At 29.3% G+C, this 15,261-nt stretch overlaps 5 protein-coding genes across 6 annotated transcripts; 2 read left to right on the top strand and 3 right to left on the bottom strand.

Annotated features, from left to right (window-relative positions):
• The first annotated feature begins 278 nt into the window (after positions 1-278).
• Positions 279-1,734, top strand: LOC113793006 (motile sperm domain-containing protein 2-like). Its single transcript, XM_027342970.2, has one exon. The coding sequence runs from the start codon at positions 605-607 to the stop codon at positions 1,502-1,504; it is 900 nt and encodes a 299-aa protein (XP_027198771.1). The 5' UTR covers positions 279-604; the 3' UTR covers positions 1,505-1,734.
• A 127-nt stretch (positions 1,735-1,861) lies between these two features.
• On the bottom strand, positions 1,862-7,522 carry LOC113793055 (uncharacterized). Its single transcript, XM_027343023.2, has 10 exons — positions 7,311-7,522; positions 6,585-7,236; positions 6,406-6,489; positions 5,762-6,077; positions 5,010-5,354; positions 3,947-4,188; positions 3,487-3,854; positions 3,180-3,428; positions 2,962-3,114; positions 1,862-2,905 (listed from the first exon to the last, which is right to left on the bottom strand). The coding sequence occupies exons 1-10, from the start codon at positions 7,378-7,380 to the stop codon at positions 2,214-2,216; spliced, it is 3,171 nt and encodes a 1,056-aa protein (XP_027198824.2). The 5' UTR covers positions 7,381-7,522; the 3' UTR covers positions 1,862-2,213.
• LOC113793053 (BBSome complex member BBS2-like) lies at positions 4,074-13,719 on the top strand. 2 transcript variants are annotated; one of them, XM_075820725.1, is made up of 9 exons: positions 4,074-4,199; positions 10,010-10,177; positions 10,240-10,671; positions 10,739-10,933; positions 10,997-11,680; positions 11,729-12,454; positions 12,530-13,041; positions 13,104-13,252; positions 13,309-13,719. In XM_075820725.1, exons 2-9 carry the CDS (start codon positions 10,055-10,057, stop codon positions 13,401-13,403), a joined length of 2,916 nt encoding a protein of 971 aa, XP_075676840.1. In that variant the 5' UTR covers positions 4,074-4,199; positions 10,010-10,054; the 3' UTR covers positions 13,404-13,719. The 2 variants fall into 2 exon arrangements, with proteins under 2 accessions (XP_075676840.1, XP_027198822.1); XM_027343021.2 differs by lacking the exon at positions 4,074-4,199 and having other exon boundaries at positions 9,875-10,177.
• LOC142645159 (uncharacterized) lies at positions 4,192-4,968 on the bottom strand. The gene has a single exon (XM_075820730.1). The coding sequence runs from the start codon at positions 4,881-4,883 to the stop codon at positions 4,251-4,253; it is 633 nt and encodes a 210-aa protein (XP_075676845.1). The 5' UTR covers positions 4,884-4,968; the 3' UTR covers positions 4,192-4,250.
• Positions 13,422-14,797, bottom strand: LOC113793054 (neurogenic differentiation factor 1-like). Its single transcript, XM_027343022.2, has one exon. The coding sequence runs from the start codon at positions 13,911-13,913 to the stop codon at positions 13,422-13,424; it is 492 nt and encodes a 163-aa protein (XP_027198823.1). The 5' UTR covers positions 13,914-14,797.
• Positions 14,798-15,261: the final 464 nt, after the last annotated feature.

The raw sequence follows: 15,261 nt of genomic DNA, 5'->3' as shown, positions 1-15,261 counted from the left end.
TATAAAACAAAAAAAAAGAAAATGGTATACATTTTTCACTTTAAATATGTGATATGTTGATTTTCCATCAAGGTATTCTCATCATCATGCATAATTAATGTTAATGTCTATCGATCGATAAAAAGAGATGATTTTTTTCACACAAATTTCCATATGCAAACTTTGTAAATTTATTTTTTTAAATATTAATATTGTATGACATAACGCACTTCGGTTGTTTGTGAAACACAAACTATTCTCTTGTTTACTCTCTCTTTTTTCATGAATGTAAATATCTAATGAAAAAAAGAAAGAAATGAAAAGTAACGTAAAATCTGGCGTCAATGACGAATTGATCCTCTATGTTTGAACACAAAAATTTTACATCAGAAATATTTTTTATTTTATCAATACCTAGTGTTACTTGTTTCTCATCTCTATATTGTCGATGTCAACCTGTTCAACCAACAATTATATAACAGTTATATTTTTTCGAATGTAATCATATCTGACGAATTAAATTGTTTAAAATTTCTAGCCATCCTTGTCATCTGTTTCTATCGATTTGTTTTGTGCATATGTGTGTGTAATTTTGTTTGGATATCATTTTTTCAAGATAACAATCATGGACAATAACAATAATAATCTCTTGAATCGCAATGAAAATAATGATTCTTCATCCGATTATTCCGATAAAATTGCCAATGTTCGGAATAAGTTTTTGAATCATTATCGAAATGATCCGAAATTATTTCATGAAACAGATATCAATATGATCATGGAAAATGAATGGTGGACATTACGTTTTATTAAATGGCAACGTGGCAATGAAGAAAAAGCTCTTAAACAAATGATCGAGGCTTTTAAATGGCGAAAAAGTTTTGGAATCAATGATCGTGATGCTAAAGATTTGCCTATTGAATTTGCTAAAACAGCTGCATTGTTTCCATTGGGTACCGATTACAAAGGTCGTAATGTTATCTATTTGCGTGTCAAAGTATATAGAAAAATTCAGGTATTGAATGATTTTTTTCGACAATTCACTGCCGGTATAATCAATTATGTAGATCAGAAAAGTGATCGCAATGGTTTTGTTTTCATGTTTGATGCATTCGGAGTGAGTTGGTCGAATATAGATATCGAATTTCTTCAATTTTTAATTCAACTAGTTCAATTATATTATCCATATGGTTTGCGATATGCTATCATTTATAATTTACCAAGAATATTACGTCCGATGTGGTCGATTACTAAAGTTTTTCTTGGAAGTGCTGAACGAACTTTACGATTTTGTGATGGTGAAGAAATTTTCAAATACATTCCTGCAAAAAATCTACCACGTTATCTAGGTGGCGAATGTGATTTTGATTTCACTGATTTTGAAGAAACACGACAATGTCCATCGATTCAAGAATTGGGTCCCAAATTTGGTTTTACTGAAAAGGAGATTGAAAAATATTTTAAAATATTTGAGCCGAATATTGAAGAGGCGAAAAAATTGGTCAAATATAGTAATAAATTATAATTCTGAAAAAAATCATGACAACTATAAATTTATAAAATAAAAAATTCATTTTTTTACAAAATTCATTAATGAAATTGTTTTCTCATTAATTAAACAATTTTTCTGTAATTAATTTTTGAATTAATTTTGAATATAAATTATTATGACATCTATGTCATTCTATTAATTGTTTGATTATAAATGTATAGAACTAATCAATATTGGATAATTCAGAAGCAACAAATCAAAAATAAGATGCAAGATCAACTGATATAAAAAATGCGAATTCAGAAAAACATCATTATGAATGACATTGAAAAATCTTGTCAGTCAAATGATAATTTTTTTTACTAAATAATATTATAATTTCAATAAAAATCAAATGAAAAAAATGAATTTTTTAATATATTGTTTTTTTTTTGTTTAAAGAAATGAAACCGGAGTTATTATTCACATCACAAAGCTATGTGTCATCATCATATCTATTTGATTGTGTGTGTGTTTTGGTCAATATTATGGGTCAAGGTAATTGATTTCTTTTGTTTCATGATCGATCTTTTTTTCAAATATAAATTCACATTTCTCTCCTTCTCATACACACACAACCTTAGAATATAACATCAATCCATCCGTCTGAATCGATAAAAACAATGATAATAAATAAATAAAATAAGCAGGTTTTTTCCATAAAACTTTCAATATTGTGTCTGCGATGTGTTTGATATTAATTTCAACGATTATTAATACTATTGCTGCTATTAGCGTTGTAAATATTTTGACAATTTTCCGATGTGAAATAATAACGTATCGATTTACCATTATTGGCCATTGATGATGATGTTTGACCTACATTCGTTGATGTTGATGTTGTAATTGTAGGTGATGTATCTGAAACTGGAATATTATTAGGCAATGTTTGATATTGTCTATGATGATAATGATGATATATATCATTGATTGGTGTGGATGGTGATACAGTTGCTGCGGCTGTTGTTGTCGAACATACATCACCAATACCTGTACCCATCAATGATGATGATGATGGTGATGATGATGATGAAGGTGCTGTCATTACCTGGATAGAATTGGCATGAAAATTCATTGAAAAACAAATTAGACTATCTTGTCGCGTTTGATATTGTTGTGTATAATGATTATTATTATTATTATTATTTCTATACTGTTGATGTTGCTGATGCTCAGTTGTGAAAGATGTATTGCCATAGCCATCAACTTCGGGATTAATTATATTTGCTTGATATGGATTCTGATGATAATGATAATGATGATGATGATGGCTGTCAGTACAGCCATTATTCGAACCTGTTGAATTACCATCGTTAAATGTTTCGGAAAATTGATCTGAATTTGGTTGTTGGCAAGTCAGATTACTTGCCAATGATGTTGTATGGCGAATCAATTCTAAATTTTGAAAAAAATAAATTTTCAAAATAATAAACAAATAATATTAAGCTAACCCATAGGATCATAACAATGATTTTGCGGCCATGATGGTTTGGAATTCATTGCTGCATTTGCATAAAACCGTTTCACACAATGATCAAAATAAATGTCCTTGATCTTATAAATACAAAAGTCATCCAATAGTCCGCCAAAAGTCACGAATAAATCTGTAATGAATTTTGAAATTAAATTTATGCATCGAAATTAATGATTGAAAGGAGCTTTGACAAACCATGACTTGAAGCTTTTATTTTCATCAATTCTTGTATGATTTGCCATTTAACAAATGTCCAAATGATCAGAAAATTACGGGCAAAATCTGCGTCCAAAAAAGTTGTTGTTGTGGAACGTTCATCAGATGTGTGATGTTGTCGATGTTGAAAATAAATTCTCATCGATTCATTCCATGTACTTTCAAACAAATCCAATAATTGAGTACAATCAACCATATTGGTAACCAATAATTTGAATTCGGAAAAATCTAGATTTGTTGTATTCGTTCGGTTAATATTTTATACATGAGATACAATTCCTCTTACATTTATATAATAATTTATGCAATTTTTCATACACATTTGCTGAATAAATAGTTCCGCCCAAATAGTTAATAGTTCCGGTTTTGTAATAAATTTCAATAATCTTATCACAAAGATTGTTCAAATCAATTCGCATCCAATCTTGATGTAATTGTTTCAGCAGATTTCCTGCTATATTATTACAATTATTGAATAATTGATTTTGTAATGTATGAAATAGACGACAATGTCGTAGAAGACATTTAATCATTATGATAAAATGTCTAGCCAATTCTATTTTGATCTGAATCAATAAAACATTTTCCCGCGGTAAAGCAGCTTGTAAAACGGAATCATATGTAGCAGCAAAATTTTCTAATTGAGTGTAAGCACTATATATATGAATTGACGTGGACATTTTAATATTAAATAATAACAATGATTTTTTTTTTTCGTTTGAATTTTTTTATTAATATTTACTCACATTTGGGAAAGCGGTTGAACAAATGTCATTGAAATAATTTTAATGATCGTTCGATATAGCCGAATATCGCATATGGCCAAAAGATTGATGAACAAATTACTATTCATCACCGGCGTGAGATGTGGCGGAATTTGTTGCCAGAAATGATAAACAAGTGTATGTACCTCATCAAAATTGGCCCGTACGATTGCATCCAAAATTCGTTGACAATGAGCACGATACATAAGCAAAAATGTTGGTATCTATTTTTAAGGTATAAAATATTTATTTATTCATTTGTTATTTATATATGATATATGATTATTTAACGAAGCATGGTAGTACAAAAGCAAAGCATCCAACATGTCATCACACAATTTACTGAATCAAACATTTTCTTTATTAGATAAAAATTATAGATACGTAAACGTTGTTTTAATTGATGCCAATGTGAATCACCACTACGATATTTCTTTTTCAAATCCAAATCATTTTGTTTGCATTTGCTTTTTTGACGTTCTATTTCATAACGAATTATTGATTTTAATTCAGATTTTGTACATGGATTCGAACGTATAGCAACAGTAATACCAGTCAATCGTGCCAAAACATCACATTCACTATATTCATCCATAGTTAATAAATTTTGTAAATTTACTTCATTCATTCGATCATTTGAATGTTGTTGTTTTTGTTGTTGACGTTTTTCCGGCAACTCAAATACACTTGACCCATTATCGTAATCAAGAAATTCAATTGTCTTTCGAAATTCACACGAATTCAACACTGTGATCATACGATCCAATGTTGTTTGATCAATTGTATCTATGCAAAAATTTTTCGTAATACAACCAAACTTATCTGTATTGAATTGTTCATCAAAAATTTGTCGAAACAAGTCGATATCATCATTATTATCGACTTTTGAACAATTATCATCATCATCATTGTCAGTCATGGTTCTACAAACATTTCTAAACGTTTTGTATTCAAGTTTTATGTAGTTCCAAAAAAAAACATATCAAGATTCGAGAACTCGATGAAAGAAACAAATAAAAAATTCAACAAACATATATAAACTTACCGAATTGTTGTGATAATTATGACATAATTGTAATTCTTCATTAGTTGGAAATGGTGGTAATACTGGCATCAAATTTGTCGTATTACTTGAATGATTATTATTTTTATTATTGGGCTGATGATTATTTGTTTGACTACCTTGACCATTTTCTGACTCTTCAATTATTTCTTCTTCTTCAATCATCGATGATAATGATGATGATGATGATGATGTTGATGATGAAGACGAAGATGGAAACTGGCTATGATGATGATTAATCTCATCATCATTATGTAACAATCGAACTGATTGTGAACGAACTTTGCCCTCTTTATAGCTAACATTTAAATCATTCTGTTGTAAATACTGTGGAAAAAATCGAAATTACAAGTATAATTAATTAAAATAACAAAAATGAAATAAAAAGAAAAAAAAATAGTAAGAAGAAAAATTATAGTCTTTGTTTTTTATGTTTAGCCAAGAACAAACAACCAATAATGGATCGGCAAACCGTAAAAGAATTTTGTTTTTTAATAATTCTACCACAAACAAAAGTTGTGGAATGTGTATACATACACACACACGACACAACAATTTCAGATTCATTCATTCGACAATGAATTCGTTTGCTATACACAGAGTAGATAAAATTATTAGTGGCCGCGTGGCCACAAAAATTTTTCCCTTAGTTATTATTATGACATAATATGCATTGTATCTATCAATTCGAGCGGTAATAACGATTGTCAAAAAAAAATCAAAAGAATTTTCACCATTTTAGCATTCGATTGATGTTGCTGTTGTTGTTGATGATGATGATGATAATTCGAGCCAATGTTATTGGATAGAGGATGATTTTCCAAATTGGTGATTGAAATCGATGATGATGACGTCGATGATATAGGATTTAGTGTTTGAGATTGATCACCATCCGATGTATTAAAATATTGATGTTGATGTTGTGATCTTGTCGTATTCGATGATGATGTATCCGTATTTGATACATTATTCATTAAGAATCGTGAAGATATTCTTTTCATTATTGATTTATTATTACCATTAGCATTATATTTTCGACCATTTTCCGAACTTTAATAATTGAAACAATAAAAATATTGAAAGGGTTAAAATGGAATAAAATAATTTCATATCGTACAATATGCACGTGTTCATAATCACATAGTTTAATCCGATTAATTGCCAATGCTTATAATCGGATCAAAAGTTGGATACAATTAAGTTATCAAATTAGTCAATTAAATTTATTACTTGGACACACACAAAAATATAATCTTATTTTGATTAGATTTTTTTTCTTCACACTATTGTTTTTAATCTGATTATGATTAGTGTAAATGGCAATTAGTCACACACACATACACATTTGCACCAACAAATTTTTGGAAAAAAAACATACCATTGTAATTGTACAGATTTTTTTGAATAGGATAGCTGATAATAAGCTGAATTCTCTTTTACTGCAATTCCATAGTAATGATATCTGTATTGTAATTTATTTCATAACAAATAGAAATTCAAATAATTGTGAGATGAAACAATAGAAAAAGTATTTTAAAATGAAATAAACAAACAAACCTGGACTGTCCTCTTGTGCCTAATCTTCGAGTGGTTAATTGAGGAAATTGTTGTCGAATTATTTTACCAAAACTTGCCGCATTCACCGGTTGAACACGATTGATTTGACAAAAATCAATATAATGTAGATATAAAACCGATCTAGGTATGCAAACACCTTCGGCTAATTCATAGTTATTCTCAAGCCACATTAATGTTGCTGGAGTTGAATGTGGTCGTAAGGTAATTGGTTTTTGCACATTAACATTACATGTTACGTTTTTTTCTGTTTCAATTTTCGTCACAATTTCTTTGCCATTTTCCATAGAATGTTGTTCAGATTCTTCATTCATAGGACTAGTATAACTATTTTCAAGAGGTATCAAATGTTTTTGTTCTTGTCGACCATCTTGAAAAGATGTAGGTTCAAATGATGATTTGCTGGGATAATTCGTCACATCATTATCTGAAACAGATTGATAGTGAATGTCAATGTTGTATTCATGTTTTATTTCATTCGATTCATTTTGATCATGTTGGTGTTGTTGTTGATATTGATGATATGAACTGCCATTATCATCAAGCAAAACATATGATGATGGCCAATTGTTATCGGATGGATGATTATTTGCTTGTTGATTTTGATCATAATGATTTTCCATATCTGGATAATCTGTTCAAATAAGAAATTTTCAAAAAAAATGTCGAATAAAAATTCTTATATTTTTTAAATTTTAATCGAATTACTTGATGATGATGATAATGATTGTTGTTTAAAATTATCATCATTCATATTCGTTTCTTCTTGATTAGACATAATTATTTCTTCAAAATTATAATGTCAATTCTGATATGATCATCATCACTAAGATCAAATGATAATATTGATGATGATGATTTGCATCGTATTTTTTTCTGAGTTAATACAAATTGTCAGACAATTCTTTTATATCGACATGCTCGATCCAGGAACCAGAAAAAAAACATCTTACACATTCACAAAATCTATACTGATATACTACCAAAAATATTATCTTTCAAATGAACCAATCACAATGCTTAAACTATATATTCGGGATCGGATACACCTACGGTTATTGTTCAAAGTTAACCGTAATAGAAAGAAATAGGAGGACCTTATGGCTTGACTATTCGCTGTAATATTTGTCTGTATGTGTGTGGGTACGCGTTTACGGATAAACACGATACATAACCGAAAACTTATTATATGTATCGAATCTAATTCAATCGTGGATCGATCGAATCGGATTTTTTTTTAATATTTTGTTTTATTAATAGCCGAGCAATGAGATATAATCAAAATTCAATATCGATCAAAACAAAACAAAAAATAACATTCTTTATGTTCAAATTAAAATCTGATTTATTTTTGATTTGCAATACGATTGAATTCATAATCAAGTCAGTCAAGCAAGTCAGTATTGATAAAAAAAAGTATTGTTTCTTATTATTGAAAATTCTTATAACAGAAATAATCAAATGATTATTTGAATGGTATGCAAATAAAATCATTCAATTCTTTTATTTATTTTTTTTTAATACAAGTAATCGAAATATAACTCTTTTTTTTATAACAACAAATCTTATTGCAACATACTTTTGTATATGTTTGTTTTTCCACATTCAATATCAAAAACAGATATAGAGTTAGAGATTTAATAATTTTTTTTTTTTTTTTTTGGTTGCTATCGCGTTCGACAGAAAAATCTTCTTGCATTTGTGTGTGTGTTCACACTATTCATAATGAATGAATACAATTCTCTTAATTGAATTGAAATTCTGCATAGAGACCAGAAAAAAAGGAAAAAATTTTGAAATTTATTTCAATGAAACGAAATTGCCAAAAGAATTCCGATATATAAATATAACAGATGAAAAATTCCTCGCTGGACAATTGTACGATGGAGATGAAATTTCAGAACGGGTTATTATCATTATTATTATATTTGGTCAATCTATAAATGTAAAATGCTGGCCAACCAAATTAAAGAGAAAAAATGAAGAATTCGAATTCTTTATTTCTCTTTTCTAACCCCCATTCTTTTTTATTCATTCATTTCGAACACAGTATGCTACGAAAAAAAACTCTTTTTGTCCATAATTTTATTATTCAATGAACAAAATGCAATGAATTCATAAATGAATAACAGTAATAATAATGTTCAATATTAGTTTGTTGGTTTTTAATTATAATTTCAGAAATCCGATATTTTCAATGACGATGAACAAATATAACTTTATTTTTTTTCTCTATCATTTTGTTTCGCTTTCACAATGATTATGCATTTGATCGGTAATATGTCACGATTGTCATTGTTGTTGATGTCGAACAGTATATTATTCAAAATTAGATTTTTTTTTTTATTTGGGTTCTCCATTTTAATTGTAATAATAAATACAAGTATTAAATATTACAAATCTCAAATTGGTTTTTTTTTGTTGATCCGAACAATTGAAAATGACGGGATGAACAATATACGACCTTTGACATTGTAATTGTGATTGAATATTTAAAACGATCAATGAATAAAAATATACCGAAAGATGATTGAAGGAACAAAAGAAAAAAAAAGTTACGCGTGCTTTCCAAACGATATGTTTGGTATATGTATGTGATGACACGTGTGAATATTATAGAGGATTATTCATCATCAGCTTTGATAATGTTGAATAATAATATTAATGACAATCTGATTATCACATTATCGGTGTTATTGATAAACAATTTATATTCAATTTAATGATGACGTGTGTCTGTTTGTATAAAAATGTTGACACGTGTAATTCTTGTACTTGAACAAATCGTATAAAGGATTTCGAAAAAAAATACATTTTAATTAAAAAAATAAAATCAAACCAGGTCACTCCCATTTTCTTGATACATTGTTCATTGAGATCCAAAAAAATTTCATTTCAGAATTTGATTCAGAAAAAATGAGATGCCAAATTTGTCCGAACATGCTATGAAACATGGGAAACAAATAACAATTGAAAACGGTTCATGTACGAAACTAATTGTTCATCAATGTTATTGTCTGATCGATTTTTTTTCATTTTATTTGATTTAGAAATTTCAATTGAAATGATGATTTTTTCCATCCCGAACCAATATCGTTTTTTTTTCATAATAAATTGTCCTTATGTCGTTGATAATTCAATTCAATGAATAGACAATGAATGAATCTAAAACGTATATTAATATTATTTTGTTAATTCAAAATAAAAGTGAATACATGCAATTCGAATGTTATGATGAATCACATAAATAATGTTACCAATGGAAACCATTAAGGGATTCAGTATCCAAAACAAAACCAAAAAAAATGTCAACAAAAACATTATATTTCATTTTGCGGCTCGTTGATTCCATATTGTTTTGTTAATAATAATAATAATAATTTTGAAAATTTCATAAATCTGAATAGATTATTAAAGTTCATATAACTTTGAAATAAATTTGGTCATCAATAATGCCAATGTTGAACACTGAATTTACTATCAATCTAAGTGAACCAATTAAACCGGGTAAAGTTACCATCGGTTATTTTGATGGTATACATCCAAGTATCGTTGCTGTAACTAGATCAGATAAAGTAATCAAAATCTATTATTTATTATTAGCCATAATTAAATAAAATCAATAAATTATTTGCAGATATTTGTTCATAATCCACACAATCGTTCATTCTACGATCCAAACGATTTACAACAACAACAATCGAAATCGAATAGAGATTCGACAAATGATGGAATTCGATTGGCTCAACACTCTTCTGCCACTATCGCTGCTGATCTTAATTTTCTTAACATTAATCAGACAATTACTTGTCTTGCTGCTGGTTCGATTTCGTCGATTTCATTAAAAGATACACTAAACGATAACGATATAGCTCCCCATAGTGGCAGTGTTGTCATTACTTCGAATAAAGAAACATTGATCAATAGTGCTGGAAGTGGCCGTAAAATTTCTTTAAAGTCCAAAAATCTACAACAAACTAATAAGAATAACGATATTCTTATTGTTGGAACAAAAACATCAATCCATGCTTATGATATTCTACATAATTCGGATCTTTATTATAAGGAAGTTAGTTTAAAAAACGGCCATAAATTGTTTATTATTGATGAAAATAATATCTGAATTTATTTATTAGATACCGGATGGCGCAAATACACTGGTGATTGGTGAATTTGGACAAATTTTAGATGGATCAAAATTCGCATTAATTGGTGGTAATTGTGCAATTCACGGATACGATCGTGAAGGACAAGATGCCTATTGGATGGTTACTGGTGATAATATCACGGCAATGGCATTAGTCGATATTGATAGCGATCATCAAAATGAAGTAAGAAGTGAAATTTTCAATTTACTCGAAACAGTAATGCCATCTGATGAATACTATTTATAGCTTGTGGTCGGATCCCAAGATTGTGAGATTCAAGTTTTCAAAAAGGATGCCATTATTTGCGAGATGAGCGAAACAGATTGTGTTACACATTTATGTTCGCTTGGACCTACATTGTTTGCTTATGCTTTATCTAACGGTACTGTTGGTGTCTATCAAAACAAGGAGAGAGTTTGGAGAATCAAATCAAAAAATCAGGCGATGACATTGTTTGGTGCCGATATTAATAATAATGGTCAAATGGAACTACTAACTGGCTGGTCGAATGGAAAATTAGACATTCGAATCGCCATGACTGGAGAGGTTTTATACCGTGAAAATTATAAATGTTCTGTTGCTGGCATCATGATTGCCGATTATAATATGGACGGAAAGGATGAATTGATTGTATGTACTGTCGCTGGTGATGTCTATGGTTATCGAATGGAAAATCAAGAAGAAAGCCATCAACAAATTAATTTTAATATAGAACAAGATACAATAAGAGATTTGATGAAGAGAAAGCAAACATTGATGCAAGAACTTCGTAATTATGAAGAGAATGCGCGCATACAAAATTTAGCCGATCCATTAGTGATGAATAAAGGAAAAGTTCTAACAGAAAAAGGTGATCATTTTGGAGCCATACCGGCTAGCACGAAATTACGATCATCGTTGATTCTCCAATCATGTAATGATTCTCTTCCGGTCAGTATATGTGATGTATGAAGTTCTAGGTTAGAATATTTTTTTTAGGATTTCATCGAGTTACGTTTGGAAACAACTAATAATACACGTATACGAGCCGCAATAATATTTGCCGAAGGAATATTTAAACATGAATCGATTGTTATTTATCCACCAGAATCAGAAGTTAGCAATATGATTGGTGTTCCATTAAAGCCACCAAAAGATGTTCCAGTCGATATGCATGTGAAGGCGTTGGTTGGTTTCCGTTCGAGTACTCATTATCATGTTTTTGAACTTTCACGGAGATTACCACGATTCTCAATGTATAGTTTTATTCGTAGAATCTACATTGGTGATGAGGATTCAAATAACAACAATGATGATTCTAAATTGACCATTCCAGGCACCGATCAAAAAACATTAGACATTGGTCGATCCAAGATAAAACGACTCGAAAACCAAATTCCAGCGGATATGAAATCTTTGCAGAAGAAAAATTTTATCGATGGTTCTCAACTTGGAGAATTTGGAGATGATAGTCGATTACTTGAAGAAGATGATGAAAATCTGAAAAAATATTACGATCAAATCAATGAAAATGAAATTATTAATGAAGTTGGATATGACGACACCAACTTTGATAGTATGGCTATTAATGCATTAAACGATGAAACTGTGGATATGATGTCAATGAATCAAAGTACATTTAATCAATCATTCACAAATAACATTGAAGTTCGACAACCTTCAAGCTTTGTGGCTATTCGTATGAATGAACAAATTGGAAATTTAGTATGTCCGTTGTCGTCAAATGTTAGATTTTTTAAATCTATTTATTATTTCTTTGTTATTATCCACTCATTGTAGATTCAATGGATTACAGGAAATTTTCTTGTTGATTTACAATCGGAAAATAATGAAGAAGAACGTCGTTTTGAATTTATTTCACTTCGTGATCAAAGTGGCTTGATTATTGAATTAACTCGATTTAATTCGCAAAATCAATCATCATTCTCGAATGATCGGGATAACAGACAACAAAATGATGAGGATTATAACTATTTCGATACAATAAATCCTTTGTCGCAAACATCGGATTCACCTGATTTATCATCTAAATCATTAATAACTATTTATTCAGAATCTATTGAAGTAGCCGGAAATTGTGTACAATCATTAGGCGAGCATTTCAAAATTGTTAATCTTCCCTGTTATCGAGCTAATTTCCCCGATGAAATTAATAAACTAAAACAATTAGTTGATCGTGTTGAAGAGATTCAGAGCGTTCGACAACATTTGGTGGTGGAAGTTGCTGACAATGCCAATATGATTCGTGCTGCTGTTGTACAAGCAGAAGATGCCAGACTAACTGAACAATAGTAAGTTTTGAAGAAATTTGGCGAATTTCTTTCTCATAATATAATCTTCTGAAATTCTGTAGTCAAAAGATGAAACAAATTTATAATGATTTAGGAATGATGAATAAAGATATAATGCGTGAATACCAGATTCGTTGCCAAAATCATCAGGATCTGGTTGATAGTCTCAAACAGATTAATATTATTATACAAAGAGCATCAAATCTTCGCAGTAAGTTATTTTTTGAATAATTTATTTTAATCATCATTTTTATTTCAATTTTTTAGTCGGATCATACAAAACGGCATTCATTAATTCCTGCCGTGAATCCATCAAACAGAAAAATTTCTCTCAACTATTCAAGATAATAAATGAGGATTAGGATTTCTCACATACAATTTTATAATGATGAAGATTGAATAAAATTTTCATCAGACATTGTCATCCATGCATAATCGTCCGATTTTGGTGAACAACAACCAAATTTGGCAAATATTTGCTGTACATTTGGCGATGGTTGACTTAACATACGAGCACTGGAAAAATTCATCTGTAAGGATAGATGATTTAAACTTTGTCGACCTAAACCATATGCTAATATCTGCCCCATCGTTAAATTATCAATTGAAGATTGGTTAACATCCTGTGATTGGTTATGTAGTATTTCAGTTAAAAGAATTAAATAATTTCTTGCTAAACGTAATGTTTCAATTTTTGATAATTTTTGTATTTTTCGGCTGAAAACGGTTTGATTCATTTCAAGATGTTTCAATGGTATACAGGCACGAAGCTGATCCAATGCTTGATTTAGGCCATGCATACGATTACGTTCACGAGCATTAGCTTTACATCGTTTAGGATTTATACTGTTGGATGTTTTTGTTTTACTCATTTTTTCTTTTGTTACACAAATTGCACACTTTCAACCATAGGTACCGTTCAAAATGAATTTTCTCAAAATAAGTAATGGATTCTTGATCCATAATAAATCGATTCGATATTTTCCATTAAAATCAATCACTATAACAACCGTGATAAAATGATAAGCCAAATAAACTATGATTGGATCATATTGGAAAAAGAGTAAATATTGACAAAACAATATTCATGATGCTGAAACCAATGCTAATTTCTAATGAACAAACTACGCCATAGAATTTCAAACAAGAACCTCGTGGTTAATTTTTTGTGTATATGTGTGTTGTGTGTAATGAGAAAATATTTCAGGTCAACAACAAATTATTTAAAATCTGATTGCAATCTATTCCATATAACTATTACAAATCTAAGCAATGAAATAAATAACGACCAACAATTGTTGAAAAAACCTGGAAATTGAAACAGCAATATTTAGTGAAAAAATCATTTTTTTTGTTGAATGCTATCCCTACAATGGAAAATTGAGTATTGACCAACAATTTCATGTGATGGCAATACCATTCAATGATCTCTCATGGCCACAAGTGTTTGCCTATTTTCCTGTGTACGAAAAAATTTTCCCATATACCCTTATTGAAGGATAGATGATATTTGTGAAAATTATCAGTCATCCTCAGATTCTGAGTGTCCATTTATTCTTGGACAAAACAAAATAAAGATTCGAACGCACTCACACATTGTGTGAAAATTTACCAATTTTTTACAAAGACTCGGGTTTTTTGCCGGAACAAAAAATAAATTGAACTGTACTATATGCTGCAAATCGTATATTTATTGATAATAATTGATGGTAACGTCATCGGTCTAAAAGTAATGATGATTACGAAAAAATGACGTAATTTGACCATCAAAATAATTGCTATTGAGCACACGTACACACACACAAAAGCAATCATTTTACGAAATTTCAAGCTGACGTTCGATTTTGAATCGATCGATTTCTTCTCTCTTTTTTTCCATAATGATATGATGTCTACAATTTTTTCATTTGATTTTTTATTTTCAATTACATTGATTCATTATATGTAAATGAATCAATCAATTTCCTGTTAGAAATCAAACATTGTCGTTCATAATCACTATAAAGAGATAAAGTAGTGGAAATAGAAGAGTGAAGTAAAATTTTTTTTTCAATGACTATATGATTTTTTTATTTTTTAAGTACCCAAATGACAATTTTGTCAACCTGTTTTTAAAACTTCTTTTCCGACTGCTCACAACAATCATCGTTAAAATCATCTTGTTCAATCATTTTATTTTATTGCGATCTGTTGGTTTGATCATCAATTTTTAATAAGAGA

This window comes from Dermatophagoides pteronyssinus, unplaced genomic scaffold (genome assembly GCF_027571235.1).
Source record: "Dermatophagoides pteronyssinus isolate colony J.1.1.1.1 unplaced genomic scaffold, Derpt_VIB-CSIC_2022.12 sq0007, whole genome shotgun sequence".
NCBI classification, from domain to species: domain Eukaryota; kingdom Metazoa; phylum Arthropoda; class Arachnida; order Sarcoptiformes; family Pyroglyphidae; genus Dermatophagoides; species Dermatophagoides pteronyssinus.
The sequence above is the reverse complement of the archived record's forward strand: the minus strand, read 5'-3'. Positions and strand labels throughout refer to the sequence as shown.

Coding starts and splice junctions, on each gene's coding strand:
- LOC113793053 (XM_075820725.1), top strand. CDS start 10,055: ATGCCAATGTTGAACACTGAATTTACTATCAATCTAAGTGAACCAATT. Junction 11,681..11,728: donor CATGTAATGATTCTCTTCCG/GTCAGTATATGT, acceptor TATTTTTTTTAG/GATTTCATCGAGTTACGTTT. Junction 13,042..13,103: donor GCCAGACTAACTGAACAATA/GTAAGTTTTGAA, acceptor GAAATTCTGTAG/TCAAAAGATGAAACAAATTT.
- LOC113793006 (XM_027342970.2), top strand. CDS start 605: ATGGACAATAACAATAATAATCTCTTGAATCGCAATGAAAATAATGAT.
- LOC113793055 (XM_027343023.2), bottom strand. CDS start 7,380: ATGTCTAATCAAGAAGAAACGAATATGAATGATGATAATTTTAAACAA. Junction 6,490..6,584: donor GGCACAAGAGGACAGTCCAG/GTTTGTTTGTTT, acceptor ATTACAATACAG/ATATCATTACTATGGAATTG. Junction 4,189..5,009: donor ATAATTATCACAACAATTCG/GTAAGTTTATAT, acceptor CCTTAAAAATAG/ATACCAACATTTTTGCTTAT.
- LOC142645159 (XM_075820730.1), bottom strand. CDS start 4,883: ATGACTGACAATGATGATGATGATAATTGTTCAAAAGTCGATAATAAT.
- LOC113793054 (XM_027343022.2), bottom strand. CDS start 13,913: ATGAGTAAAACAAAAACATCCAACAGTATAAATCCTAAACGATGTAAA.